This window comes from Drosophila ficusphila, unplaced genomic scaffold, assembly GCF_018152265.1.
Source record: "Drosophila ficusphila isolate 14025-0441.05 unplaced genomic scaffold, ASM1815226v1 contig_198, whole genome shotgun sequence".
NCBI lineage: Eukaryota > Metazoa > Arthropoda > Insecta > Diptera > Drosophilidae > Drosophila > Drosophila ficusphila.
In genome coordinates this window covers 11,870,621-11,885,993 of record NW_025064092.1, presented here as the reverse complement: position 1 = coordinate 11,885,993, position 15,373 = coordinate 11,870,621, and the positions used below count along the sequence as shown (strand labels likewise).

The window sequence follows — 15,373 nt, the reverse complement described above, 5'->3', positions numbered from 1 at the left end:
AAGTGGGATCCATGAGCACATATGTACATATACCATATATATTCGTAGACTCGGGCTCGCCGACACTCATTCTTTTCCCCTGGCTTTCGCTTTCGCTTTCGTTCGCATTAAAAATCAATTATAGTTGAGCGAATCAACGAAAACAAAAGCAAATTAAATAAACAAACAACATCTTCTCCCCGAGAAAGGCAGCCCAAATGGGTAGTAAAGCCATCAGCAGACCACAATAAAAATTCAAATTCTTTGCACAATTCTATAATTTATGCGCCGGGGGAATTATATTATAGTATGTGTGGCTTACAAAGGAGCTTTGCTCTGCCAATTCATTGATCGGTTATGATCGGATGTGATTGGGAACGGATTACCCATTATATTTACACCTGACATCACGACCTTCATTTGTTTGCTTATCAGAATGTGTGTGAAGTGAATTATTACTTCTTGAATTCTTTTCTTAAACGAAGTTTTCTTTATTTCCCCAAAAATAAATATAATCCCTTTCCCTTTTCGCTTACATTCTGCGTTTATTATTGTTTGTTTTTTATTGCCGCGGCAGAATTTTCCATTGGATTTTTTTGGACATTAATCAAGCAAAACTTTCCAGAATCGGGTCTTATTCTCTGTTGCTGGACTAATAAACGTGTATTCGCCATGTGGGAAAGCTAAGGCGCAATTTCTAAGGGGCAACTGATTATAGTCCAGATTTTTCAGCTCTCGTTCTGCTGGCGCCTCTTAACCATTTGTATTTGCTATTTGTGTTTGCCTTTTCTGCCGTATCAGGTGTATTATTAGTCTTAGTATCAGTCGACGATCGATTTTGGTCAAACGATGAACTGATAATCGACGTGTACCCGAGCCAAGTGTACAAATGTTTTGCGGGCACTCGTTACATAAGCGGTCGTTCTGTCATTGATTAGCACTTGGCTGGAAAAGGTAGAGGTGGTCGAGAACCGAGTTCCGAGATCACCGGGATTGCACAAGCGAAATTTGCACCGCTGCGTTAAGTGCCAAAAAGCGTACTTCGTTTTCTTCCGTAAGTGATTTGTATACATAATTAGAGCCACAATCTTCGGAAGGGCAACTTGACAAACGGACAAATGGACAAACGGACAACCGGACAGCAAACAGGCAAACGGAGAAGCGGACAAAGGGACATACGGACATATGGACAAACGGACAACCAGACAACCGGACAAATGGACAAACGGACAAAAGGACAACCAGACAAACGGACAACCAGATAACCGGACAAATGGACAAACGGACAAATGGACAAACGGACAACCGTACATCCAAACCAGCGAGCCAATCATTACTCAATTAAAGTTTGATGCCCAAAGTTGGACACTTGGCCTCCTTGTTGGCCAAGCACTCCTTAGACAATTGTGTTTGTTTTTGTGGGACGGCATTTGGCGAATGCGCTTTTCACGCCCCACTGAATCGCACTCGGATCGGATCGGATTGAGCCCATATATAGTATTTATTCCGAGCCGCGACTCTTCGCCTTTCTCCGCCGATTGTCTCTTTGTCTTTTTGTGGGCCAGCTGCGATTCATTTTCGCCACCTTAGTACGCATTCACCTAGTTTTAATCGGATAAATAGGACTTCAGGTTGTCATTGGAACCAAAGACACGACAACTCAAATGTGGTTAAAAAGAGCAAGGGTTATACCGTCATGATGCCCACGGTACTTCGTACACTGAACTGAATTGAGGGCCTGTTCGCATAATTAACCCATTAAAGACCGCAATTCTTGTATAACAATCGTAAAATGTGCTCGCAGTTGCGTTTATTGTTGCTCGGCCTGATCTTCAAATCTTAGTTAGTGGCCACCAGCCTCATCGCCACTCGCATTTCTTCGCCGATCTGCTTAATAGTTCCCAACGCTTCTCCACTTAACCCTCGCTCCCCACTCCGCCGTCTGTGATTTGCCCCGCCGGCAATAGTCAAGGTTAACGTGTTCGCCGTTTGAGCACCGGGCGTTTACCCAATGTCTAAGTCCCCGTCCCGCCTGCTACGCCATTCAATCCGATCCAATCCGATCCAATCCGATCGGATCCGATCCGATTATGATCCCATCCAGAGCTTGCCTAGATCTCCGCACAGTGGGACTTATATCATTACAGGGGAGTAGGTAGAGATGGATAACGATTATGGGGAACTAAGAGAAGAACTTCGGAAACGTAAGCCCTGCTAAAACACAACTTGATATTAAGCTTAAACTAAGCAGACCCCATATAGTTATTCTTAGAAGTTTTATCGCAGGGTAAATATTTTCGCACGGATGTACGTTGCTTTTGGAATACTCCCTATGGGCACATAAAGATATAAAGATTGTTAATCGGGCTATTTCGAAATAGGAAGAAGCCCGATAAGGCGAATTTACGATCCTGGGCTTGCAGAGTGGGGCAAAAACAGCAGATCACTCGCCAGGTGTTGTCTAATTTGGCACACCACTGTGTGTACTGTGTGTTCTGTGTGTACTGAGTGTACTGTGTGTACTGTGTGTGCTGTGGGTACTGAGTGTACTGTGTGTACCATATGAACACACTCGATTGGATTGCCTGTCCGCTTTTTGCGGCTCGCAGCCTGTGTTTTCGGCTTGGAAATTATTAAATCTGTGTGCCCCTTCTGCTGACCTCAATGGCCGCATTTTGCATACGCATATGGCAGCCGTATACTATATAGCATAGCATACTATATATGTTTGATTAATAAAACTCATATTACACTGCGAGCTGTGCCAAAACTTTGGACCTGCGAGGGGATGTTGTGACATACGTGAGCGTGTTGAGTTCGGCCACAATTAACTACCGCGATGATGTTTAACGAGTATGATAGTTATTGTTATTGCTTTTGCTACTGCTACTGCTACTGCTATTGCTTTTTTCCCTTTTTTTCGCTCTGCTGAAAGCCAAGTTTTCGGGCCTCATTAAAAATGCACAAGCCAATTGCGAGACGGGCAATTTTGTTCGTTGTCGCCGCACAGGAAGCGCCGCACTCGGCCGAAGGTCGTTTTTAAGTCGAGGAAAAATGTGTGCTGAGTACCTGGATGCTGGCTAGATTCCATACAAATGTAAATATTTGTATATATAGATAGGTAGATAGATGGGCACCTATGACGAGCTCCAACATCGATTGCGTCACTGGCGATTGGATTGCTGGATTGATACTGCCAGTGCATATCTAGCGACTTATCTCGACAGCTGACTGCGGGGCGATAACTAATTAAATGGCAAGGCGTTGCCTGCCTGGCCAAAAGCAATTGGTATTTCGCCAAGATGAGTAAACCGATTGCTGACGAGCTGATTTACGACTCTCCGAGCTGATTGACCGCCGAGCTAGAGGCTATCTCCGCCCAACAGCTGTTGAATCTATCTTCTATCTGCTATCCCCCCGAATCGATTTGGTTTCGCTCCGCTCCGATTCACTTCTGTATTTTTTGGGATTGCCGCATCTGAGGGCTGATTAGAATGGCGAGTGTAGAATGGCGACTTCGGCACTCGACCGCACTCGCAATCAGAATCGCAATCAGAGTCGCAATCACAGGTGCGGAGACAACCGACAACCGACAACCGACAATCACAATCACAAGCCAGTGGAACTCGGGGGACTGGGACTTGGGGCACTGTTGCCGTAGGTAACTGCTAGGAAATTGGTCAGTCGGGAGTACGGGACACGCACAGCGCACATCTTATCGCCGCCCAGTAACCGAATGTGGGTGGCCTTCGGTCTGGAATCGGAGGAAGTGAGCAACCGTGAGTACCGGAGGAACCCCAATCAGCCAGCACATGGCGGGAGGTGGGACTGTAGATCACCATGAGCCCAGCAGCCAGAGATCGATTTCAGAGATACTATATGGTATATAGTATGGCATGGTATATAACATAGGTAATCCCGATTATCCAACACACAGCATTCACCCGCACTCGCATTCGCGTGCCGCAATGCCCGTAATGCGACGGGATAATTTGGCAGGCACTTAGTTTTAGTTTAAGTTTTAGTTTCAGTTTCAGTTTCGGTTTCCAGTCTCCTCCAGTCGTGTTTTACAGCACGAGCCTCTTTTTACAATGCACGCCTTATACGCTATCATTATCATCTGTCAGCCCCGACACGCTAGTCCCACCTACTTCACCCAAACACATATCTAATCTGGGCTCCAGGGTTAAGGTCTGCTGATGGGGAGATGAAGTGCCCTTGGGAAGTGAGCACTCGAGCGTGCGACACTAATTTATGGGGATCGCCGCTCAGATAAGTTTCGTCTTGTGGCTGTGGCGACAATATATCTTCCCATTATCCCGGAGAAGCATCGATTGTGGGTGCGTTCCTCTGCGATTGTCCAAGGTTGCCTGGGAAGTACGGCGCGTGCGTGGGTCGCTGATAAAGCCGCAGCATAGGAATACGCTTGAGAACAGTGGTTGGTTGGTCCGCTTGGCTTCCGAATGCCAGGCAGATGGCCAAAGCAGTACCAAACTGGCCACGCCTTATCTAATCGCTGACCACGCACTCGCCGATCATGTACCACCCAAAACCATACAGTATACACTCTGCACCACACGCCATATACAACACACTATAGCATACGTGATGGACATACTATACACCACCATGTAAACACCAGCCCGATCCGATCCGATCAGATCCGATCCAGCTGAGCTCATTTCTCCCCGATGATCCCACTGGCTCTTTGGGTGTTTGGGCTCCCAGCTCACGTCTGGGTGCTTAGTGGCCGGTGGCACCGGCGTCCTTCGAGGCGCGGAGTCAACAAACCCACCTCGTCGCCGTATGATTTATCTACGCGCGCTCTGAAACTCAATTTCAGCCCGAGTGGCTGCCACTTTCTGGCCCCAAAACGGCGGCTATTCAATGTGTTCATGTGTGCGAGTGTGTTTGCGAGTGCTTTGCAACTGATGAGGAAGTGCTTGGCGAATTTCTCTACGAGGAAGCGGTGCGGTTGGCCTGTCACAAATAGCGAACAGCGGCTGGGAAACGGCGGAGCCAATGCAAAGTGGCAGATAAGAAAGTGTCGTCGGCACCAGAGGCGTCACAAGTCTCCTTTGAGTGACGGACGATCTTGACGGATCAGGAAGACATACCCAAAGCTACCCATAGATGGTGGATAGATATACTATAGATGTTACGCAAATACGAGGGGCGAGCTCAAGCAGCAGCTCCCCAAAAAAATGATCCAATATTAATATTCATAAGCTTGAGTGGTTCCATTCAGTCATTCGGCTGGACTCTTTGTTTATCCAGTCCAGTGTGATTAATCCCCAGCAGAGAGTGAACCCCGAGAGCTCAGCGTAATCCGTGACAACAGGTCAATCCAGCTGGGACCTGAGCCCCCAATTAGTCCCTCGACGCCCCCTTGCCCCCAAAGGCCCCTCGAAACTTATATTCTGTGCGTTGCCTTAGCGATTAAGTCGAGAACGAGATTCGAAATGATGAGATGAGATGAGATGAGATGAAATGGGAGGGGGGAGGGTGGAATGATGAGCCAAATGCGGAAGCCGCGGCGACATAAAGCGCTTAGTTGGAAGAAGTAATGCTAACAGGTGGCGTATTATGGTCATAATAAATGGCTATAATTGTAATGCGTCAACACTAGCCCCCCTTCACCCCTCCACATCGCCACCCATCCACTTAGCCGCCCAGCAGGCACGCCCGTCGGGTGGCAACAGAGCAGCAGAGCAACAAGCTGAGTCCGCAGAACTCGAGGTAGGAAGGCCCGCACATGCGTCAGTTTCCAGTCGTGCGTAGCCTCCCTAAACCAAGCCACACTGTCAGAAATTACCCGGTCATATGAGCACGTGTGCTCATGAGTGTCTCCACTTAGTAAGCGATTGTCACTCTTGGATTTTCACACGGCACAACTAACAGCTCAAGTGTAGTTTCGGGAAGCGCTCCCCTAGTTTCTCCGAGTGTACTCACTTACGAATCAAGAAGAGGAGGAGAGGGAGAGGTAGAGTGAGAGCGAGAGAGAAATAGTCGAAGCACGTGGGGCTTATTGATAAGCGTGTGTGCCTAAATACCTGCGCTTGTGTGCGAGCGTGTGTTATCAGAAATTCGAGTTAATGCGCGAATATGGGAATGAGTGTTGGGTTTTCCTGCCTGGTGGCCAGTAATTCTCTTTTAGCACACTTAGCAATAGAAATATGTAATATGTATGTATGTAAATAGGAAGCTGTAATAGTAACAGTAAACTAGTGTTGAGTATCGAGTGATAGATGATCGGTTCTAATTGCCTTTTCCACCATTGAACGCTCGTTGCAGACAAATTCCTGGGCCAGCACAATCCCAGCCACCGCAACAGCACCAGCAGCGAGGCGACCAGCGAGGACATCGACTCCAGCAGGGAGCACCTGAACAAGCCGAAGGGTTCCTCCGGCGGCGGCAGTTGCAGCAACCACGTTTCCGGCGGTGGCAAGAGCCGCTCCAAGCGGCAGCAGAAGTCCGCCAGCCAGCAGCTGCGCAGCTCCGAGCAGAGTGGCCAGATCAGCCAGAATGGGCAGAAGCCGGGCGGAGCAGCTGCCTCGAAGGGCAAGCAGTCCAGCGGCAAGTGGCGCCAGCAGCAACAGCAGCAGCAGTCCAATCCGCAGCAGCAGCAGTCCCATCCGCAGCAGCAGAAGCGCGGCAGCAACAAGAAGAGCGGCAAGTGCAGTGGCAGCATCAACAGCAGCAACCTCGGCAATCCTGGCGGCAACACGGCGAAGCACGGCGGCAACGGCGAGCGGAAGTCCTGCGACAGCAGCTCCTCCTCCTCCTCCTCCTCCTCGGCGCTCAGTTCGCCCACCAGCTCGCCGACGAGCTCCCCGCACGCAGTTGCGAGCCGGAAGCGGATGGAGCGCTCCCTGCTGCCGGGGGCAGCCACTTTGGAGTGGCGCCGCGAGCGGGAGCGCGGGCGGCAGAACACAAACTTTGAGGTGCCGCCGCTGCGGCAGTACGAGCAGCTGGACCTGGACGACGCGACGGTGGTGCAGCAGCTGCGGCGACACGTGATCGACCACCACCTGCTGCGGGTGTACGGGTTCCCCGTGGAGTCCGTGGTGCACGAGGGCGCCATTGAGATCTTCAAGTGCATGCCGCACATGAGCTTCGCGGCCGCGCTGGCCGAGACTGCTCCGGCGGTGACCGTGATCAACTGCCACGACGGGCTGTCCAACCGCGCCCAGGAGGAGGAGGTGGCCACCTCCAGCGACTCCGGCAACAGCTCGCCCCGCTCAATGGACTCCGAGTCGGGCGGCGAGTGGAGCGGCAGTGAGTGCGAATCCAGCTCCTCCTCCTCCTCCTCCAGCTCCTCCTCCTCGTCATCCTCATCCTCTGGGGATGCAGACGCCGAGCTGTACTGCCAGTTCGTCCAGGTGGAGCGCAGCCTGGCCAAGCCCTGCGCCCGCTGCAAGCGCCACTTCCTGGTGGACGAGCTGACGGGCCAGTACCTGTCGCGCGAGGAGTGCCACTACCACTCGGGCAAGTACCAGCGCTACTACGACGGCGTCTCCCACGGCCGCTGGACCTGCTGCAACGGCGGCGAGGAGGGCTCGCCGGGCTGCTGCCTGGGCGACCGGCACGTCTGGACCGGATCGGTGGTGGGGGTGAATGGGCCCTACTACGACTTCGTGCGCACCCAGCCGCGTCCCTCCCGCGCCTCCTCCTCCTCCTCCTCCGCCTCCGCCAACGCCTGCGACTCCGACTCCGATGGCAACTGCAACTCCAAGTCCAAGTGCAGACCGAATACAGAGCCAGCTGTGTACGCGCTCGACTGCGAGATGAGCTACACGGGCCGCGGCCTGGACGTGACCAAGGTCTCGCTGGTGGCCCTCAACGGGCAGCTGGTGTACGAGCACTTCGTGCGGCCGGAGTGCGACATCGTGGACTACAACACCCGCTACTCGGGCATCACGGAGCGGGATCTGCGCGGCGCCGGCGCGAAGACCCTGGCCGAGGTGCAGCGCGACCTGCTCGGACTGATCGCCGCGGACACGATCCTCATCGGGCACGGACTGGACAACGACCTGCGGGCGCTGCGGCTGGTGCACAACACCCTGGTGGACACCTCGATCAGCTTCCCCCACTGCAGCGGCTTCCCCTACCGGCGCGCGCTGCGCCACCTGACCAAGGTGCACCTCAAGCGGGAGATCCAGAGCGGCGACGGCACGACGGGCCACAGCAGCTTCGAGGACTCGCGGGCCTGCATGGAGCTGATGCTCTGGCGGATCAACCGCGAGCTGGACCCCACATGGAGCTGGGAGGACTGAGCACTGCAAGCAGCGGGCAACTGGACACACACGGGATAGTGGGAAAGTGGGGGAATCCGGGGGAAGGGGGGTGGCCAGCAAGTACTTTTAGTCGTTAAGAGCCAGTTAGTAGGATCTAGGAGCCTAGGAACCTAGTTTGAACCACTGTATTCAGCAACACAAAACAATCTCTAAATCTCAGCTGCGTCGCCCACCTGGCAATCGGTTTCTATGCGCGGAACGGGGTGCATCCGTTCCGGGAGCACCCGGCGCATCCGGGCAATAGGAGCCCATTGCCAGGTGCTGGCTCAGCGAATACATCGACACACCGAGTAGACCGCACAATTCAAATGACAAGAGGGCATCGCAAGAAGGCACGCAAAATGCTAAATGCTAAATGCTAAATGCTAAATGCTAAATGCAAAAAGGAGGAAAAGAGGATGATCGATCATACACACATATATTTATATGCGACACATAAGGTACATTTTGTAAGCGTATATTTATAGTGAAAAATAGAACTTTAACCTACATATGTATATACGCATACGGTTTTTTTTTTTTCTTATTAATTTCGAACCACGAGAAAATGTACTGAAGTTTAAGCTGTGATGTTTTTTTCACTTTCTCACATATTTACACGAAAAATGAAAAGTAAAAGCAAAACAAAAACAAAAATAACAGAAAAATACAAAAAATATATACATGCATCCATTACTTGTTTAAGTAGCACCGAAGAAAGGCAATCCAAATACTTTTTAATTTTGACCAAAACTTTCAACTAAAATCACTCCATTTATCATAATTAACCTTAGGATTCGTTTTGATTACTTTCCATTCTTTTCTTTACTTTTATTTTTTTTTCTTTGTTTTTTTTCCTCAAACTCTTTTTTATTATTTCACTAATAATGCATCTCACATACAAACGGGAAACGAAGATAAAGTAAAGTTTAACTTTAACTACATTATACACTATGCATAAACGTAAGTTAGGTTAATCCTATCAATCAGTTTCTTTCCAAACGTTTTGACTATTTATTTAACGATTCACGCGATAAGTTCATTGAAAATTTCTTCAAGTGTACAATTTTTCACATTGAACTCCATTTTAGGCTAAGAGATATCTTTGATTTCTCTCGAGAAACTATCGACGATTAACCATTGTTCCTTGATTGATTGTTTTCTAAAACCAGTCAAGGAATACTTTATTCGAAAATCGATGTTCCTAGCAGCATAAGTTTCAGCACAAATACACTGCAATTAGCGGCTGTTTTTATTTTTTATATAAAACAGAAAGAAGAAGCACAACGATAAAACTGAAAGAGAATAAAATAAACAATGATTTGTTTTGCAACTAAAAATCACCCGAAAGCACTGGCTTTTATTTATTTGTTTGGGAAATGGTGACCCCGATCGATTGTTACAGCAACCGCAGCTAGGGTCTTGAACGCGACTGTTGCGCCACACGACGGCTGAGTAATATTTTGAATGTCAACGAAAAAAGCGTGAGGTGTGTATGAATGTATGTGTGTGTATGTGGCGTGACGAAAGCACGTTGAACCGCAGAATACAGACGTCACAGCAGCGATATCTTCTCGATTTGGGCAAGTGGTAATTTTGGAAAAAGACAAACCGCTGAAGCTGTTAACAATGTTAACAATGTTAACAAGAATAACGCGCATGTCTCTTAATTTGGATGGATTTATTTACCTTGGCCAAACATGTGGCTTTTTACTGTGCCACTATTTACTATTTGCCACTTACAGAACGCGTTACCTTAGTGCGGCGATCAAGATCAAACCGCATTTGTTTTTCAGCCGACTGGCGATGCTGGCCCTGCAGCGCGAGGTCAGTGGCTAAAAGAGATGTAAACCCGACCCGTTGCTATATGCTATATGCTATATGCTATATGCTACATGAGTTCAAACAGACAGAGCCCAACGACTCTCAACTAGCAATGCTTTGAAGTACTCGTATGCACCCACCTTGCAATCCAATTCCACAAACAACAGAGTGCTGGTCCCAAGCTGGTGCGCCCTTAGCTGGTGCCCACTGTAATCTATCTGCATCTGCGGTCAACAGCTGTAATGCCAACTTGCGGAAGCACCGATCTGTGTGATCAGCTGAGGGTTCTTTGAAACTAAAAACAAATAGTGTTTGCCCAACCAAGTAATTGGCATTCGGCGAATGCCCGAGACCCGGCATTTCAGGCATCTGCGTCGCAGAATCCAACCCAACTGAGGTACGTTCTCGGGTGTACTATAGATACTTGGAATAATGCATAGCCAGCACACGAATAGTGGCATCATCCAGTTAGCAGAGAGTATCTGAACGTCTGTCTCAAGCCAAAAGGTTATCTGCCTGCCACCGCTGACGTCAATTTTGCCAAGTTAGCATTCGAGTGCGAAGTGCGAAATGAAAAGCCTGCACTGGTGTGTGTGTGCCGGTGTGCCGGTGTGCCAGTGTGCGTGAGGTGTGCAGCAGTGAAAGTAGAAAGTGATTCAAGAGGTGGCGGCATGTTCATAATGGTGCTGCCCTGATGCTCGACTGATGACGAAACCCACGAAACGAGCGAAAATTGGATCACAACAATGTACGACACCAACATGATATCTTTCCTGAACCAAGTCCTTAAAAATAGTACTCCACTCTCTAAAGGTTTTTGGGCAAAACACTTTCGAATGAGATGTGAAGGGTATTCGGTGAGGAGAATAAGCCAAATGGTCAAAAGCAGATTAGACCGATGCAAATCGCTCGGATTCATCTTGCCACAAAGCGCAAGCAAAAGGCCAGAAGAAAACAACTGATCGATCGACTTTTAATCGAGTTAATTTCTTGCCTTCGGCTTGTGACTGACTGAAAAACCGGGCGGGGGGCTAAAAAGAGGGACCATTGATGATCATTTGACGGACGAAGGCGATCGACTAAATATAAATTGAACGTTCGTGTTTGGCACATTTGTGCGAGAAATCGCATCAATTGTTTTAATTGTCTGCTATCTGAGTATCTGAGTATAGGCAGAGTTGGGATGTGTTGGCGATACTGTATGCGATCTGTACATAGGTAATGCCGCGTGCACGGAACCCTAATCTGTAGCAAAACGCTCGCCAGTCGCCGATTATGCAATGGTCGCCCGAGAATCCGAGTCGGAAGAGTCAATGTAATATAAAAACCCAAGATAACATCGGGCTATTGTGCGCTTTTCTCGCACCTCAGGCTTTTGGCCAGACAAACAGTCGACTCCCGTAAGTGGCATCCACATTTTTCCTAGACCTGAGGCATTCAATTTGTTTGCAGAAGGGTATATAGCTTAAGCCTCTCTTGGAGATTCCAGCTCATTGCTTCGCCAGATGCCCAATCATATAAAAATAGCATATGGCCGCACAAAACACCCATGATTCACGCACCTGAGCTTGTGCAATAATCGAAATCAATTTTCAAAATTGACCAAATAAGGCGTAAGACCAAAATCGAGTTCCCCAATCCGACGACGATGATTCACAGGCGTCGCCATTTCTCGCAAGAAGTCACAGTCACTAAGATATATTTGTTTATTTATTGCGACTTGGCGTCACCTGCTGACCCGCCTGCCACTTGTTGACGATCCAGACGAAAATAGCCATTATTTCTTGCTTAACAAACTATTTCCAGCGCCGAAAGTGCGATAATAAAGTATAAACTATTTAAAAGCTTGAATATTTAGTACTATATTTAATTGATCACACCGATTTCTGTTCGAAGTGTCCAAAAGTCGGCATATGTATGTACATAGGTAGTTTGGAGCATAGAACGATGACGCGATGATTACGTGATAGCTGGCATCGAGGTGGCGATTACCCCCACTCCCCATGACATAATTACCAAAACGGAGCACTATGAGTGGTGAGATGATAGGCGCCTCCATATGGACATATGGACATATGGACATATGTCGTATGCAGTGTGCCAACGGGTTGCCGATGCCGTTTCCGTTTGGGAGGTACACTACAGGAAACCGGTCTGATTCTGATTTATTATTGAAAACATTTTTCCGCAAACCCTTTCATGTCTTTTTTGGCAGGCCTCTAACAATTAAATATTTCAATTATAACAAACAACTAAAAAGGTTTGTTCACTGTCCAATCCACTCGTATTGTTGAGCAAATCGGATTGCAATCGAGCATGGAATTGCTCTCATCTAAATAATACCTGTCGATTCTGCGTAATGGGGTCTGCATTTTACTTTATAAGCTTGGCTGCGCCTAAATCTCATCTTCTGTACTTTATTAGTTGATTTAAAAACTGCAAGACCATTTCAATGAAAGCCGTTTCTTACTCAAGTCGAATCCCATGAATAATTCGCTGGTTACATATATCAAATCTTTTGGGCGGAGCTCTGCTTTTTCGCATTTTTGCCTTCAGTGAATTTGTATTGAATATTGAATCGTAATTCGGGTTTTTTTGCGACCTGGAAGCTCAGTGGTTTGCGATCAAATCTGGTCAGGTCGAGTCGGATTTACCTAAAAATTGTGAATAATGCAGCGGGCCGCTGCGGAATTCGAAATTTCCTCTCGAGTGCATGTGAATCACCTTGCGGCTGAGACTTTCGCTGGGAAAACAGAAACCAGTTTTCCTGCTCGGCACTTCGGTTCTTTAAAAGCGAGAGTGAAGCGATGATACTGAACAGTGTGGGTTGCTGCTCATTAGGACTTAGATTCCTATATATAATATGTATTTTATAATTTTTGGGTCATTTTTTTTAACAACTAGTTACCCATTTGCAAGATTCAACACTTATGCGTATGAGTAATATATAGTCCAATCGTTATTATTACAAAAAATGTATATATAGTATATAAGAAATTATAAAAAATGTGACTGTCAAAAGGAAAGGGTTCTTCATGTCAGGGGTAACGATAGCGAAAATCTAGATGGACCAGCAGCAGTCACATGGTTGGCTCATCCAACTGAACGCTTAATTCAAGTTGAAGGCTTTGCTGCGGCGGCTAAACAAACGCACCTTGGCTGCCAATTTCGGTGATCGTTTTTTGTTTTGTCGTGTTTTATCAACATTGTTGTCTCTGTGGTATTTACCTTGCACAGCCGCAGCTTTTCGACACCCACAGCAATGCGGGAAAAAGCTGAAACAGAGGCGGAGACAGAGGCCTAGACGCCACACGTGGTTCGGTCATGCACCATGGTGAAAGTTCAAGGCCTCTTTCGGCTCGGAGCTCTGCAACAGGTAAATACGATGCGCAAACAGAGTGGGTTTACCTGAAAGATGTTCATAAACATCGCAGATACCAGAAGCCTTTCAATTTTTTGAAGCAATGATATCCGCACTGCAGGTGATGGCATCGCCGCCTCTCCATATTTGGCACGAAGTCAGCGAAGCGAGCTCCTCCGCCTGGCGGTACCACTATGAACCATGGACTTAAGGACTTTTACACTTTACGTCGGCCGTCAAACAAGTCACCTTAGTTTTTGTTTTAAGATGATTTAACTGTAAGCCAACTGTAGACGCTCGACTGTATTACAGAAATCTTGGCTTGTAGGCTGCGGAATGCACGGCAATTTGTCTGCTGGCACTACTGATACCGCTGCGAAGTTGCCGCTGGCTCGTTGCATGCAGCATGCCATGTGCGAATCTATGTATCACTTCTTACATGACGTGGGCGGCGGCATTTCCTCGATGCAGCGGTGCACCCAACCCAACCCAAAATGAAAACCCGGAAAATGCGCAAGAAACTGCAGCACGAACCACTATACCGGTATGACTGAGTAATTAAGACTGCAAATCAAATAAATTTCCAAGTTCAAAAGCTTGTTCGCTGGCTTGCTTCATCGCTATATTTGTAATTGGTGTATATGCATCGATCACTTTTGGGGGCTTAATCGTACAAAGTCTATATGTACACGTTGATAGCGCTAGGCTGGCTTGGACATGGCAATTAACAGCAGTGCTAATCCGTTGTGCTTAATGCTAGTAGAGTCGCACAAATCAATGCTTGTGGCTACTGGTTATAACGAGAGACAAATGTAACAGGCGCTGGCACTTGAACCGTGATATAAATCGAATCGAGCGAAGCTACCGAGTCGTGGAAGATGTGTATAAATGTATCTGGGTTTGCATCCGTATCTTGACTTGCGTATTTGGCCTGAGATTTGGGCTTGAAGCCCGAGTTGCTGTTAGTTACTGGCGGCGGTAGACGATGCAGTCGCCTGCTGCTTGAAGATCACGCCAGTGATCTCACCATTCTTCTGGATCACACAACGTCTGTAGGAAAACAAATGAAAAAGTAATATATACATAGCTAGTTTGCAATAATCCTTTTTAGAACATGAGTAAGACGAACGAACTTTAAAGAGGTGGTCTCTGTCAGAGGTTCTTGACTTCAGAACATATCCGCATTGGGCAAAACATATCATGTCCTTTACAACGAGGCATGTTCCTAACTTACTTGTTGCCGCTATACAGGCAAATCGTGGCCGGAACCGTGGTATTCGGCTCCAACTTGGCCACCTGCTCCGAAATAGCCATTCCGATGCCGGAAACATTAGCATCGATTTCTCCCTTGGCTGCAAGAGTTCAACGACATTATTGTAACTGATTAATCGGGCAAATACTCCGATACTCACTGCCAAGACACAATCCCTGACGGTTCGCCAGAAGAGCTCCCACCGTGTCCTGTCGCGCAACGCTACAAAGAAGGATTATTAATAGTGGTCCTCGCGCTCAACGGGATCCCTACATTTCCGCCAAAACCTTTTCCAGTTGTTGCTCCATGGGCGAGGCTTAAAATCCAAGACGTAAAACTCTGAAGAACTCTGTAGAACTCTAAGAGAAAAAACTAAGGCGAGAACCAAAACAATGAAAAGTGTGACCAGTAGGAGCCAAACCCAGAAATACTTCAACACGCTTCGCTAAAAATACTATATACAGTGAGCATTCTTGAAACAAATCTTTTAAAATTGTTAACCTAGAGGGATTTACATATTTAGAGCTAGTTAAATGTATTCGACTTGTGGAGAACGCGTGGTTTAAAAACTTTTTTTGATAACTTTAAACTAGAGACTAGTTTATATAGAGTAGAAACAGACGGGCAGACGTTCATGCCTACTACTTCATGGGCTCACTGCCTAGCAAAAATGTAACGGAA

At 47.7% G+C, this 15,373-nt stretch overlaps 2 protein-coding genes across 6 annotated transcripts in view; one reads left to right on the top strand and one right to left on the bottom strand.

The window, feature by feature from the left end:
* LOC108097223 (AF4/FMR2 family member lilli) overlaps window positions 1-9,605 on the top strand; it is a 33,597-nt gene extending 23,992 nt beyond the window's left edge. For all 5 annotated transcript variants that reach the window (XM_017199382.2, XM_017199378.2, XM_017199379.2 and 2 more), the window contains one exon: window positions 6,274-9,605. In XM_017199382.2, coding sequence (XP_017054871.1) covers window positions 6,274-8,255 — 1,982 coding nt within the window. In that variant the 3' untranslated portion in view covers window positions 8,256-9,605. The remainder of the gene's footprint in view (window positions 1-6,273) is intronic.
* A 4,411-nt stretch (window positions 9,606-14,016) lies between these two features.
* Window positions 14,017-15,290, bottom strand: LOC108097313. The gene is made up of 4 exons (XM_017199530.2): window positions 14,966-15,290; window positions 14,853-14,914; window positions 14,675-14,792; window positions 14,017-14,490 (listed from the first exon to the last, which is right to left on the bottom strand). Exons 1-4 carry the CDS (start codon window positions 14,998-15,000, stop codon window positions 14,403-14,405), a joined length of 303 nt encoding a protein of 100 aa, XP_017055019.1. The 5' UTR covers window positions 15,001-15,290; the 3' UTR covers window positions 14,017-14,402.
* Window positions 15,291-15,373: the final 83 nt, after the last annotated feature.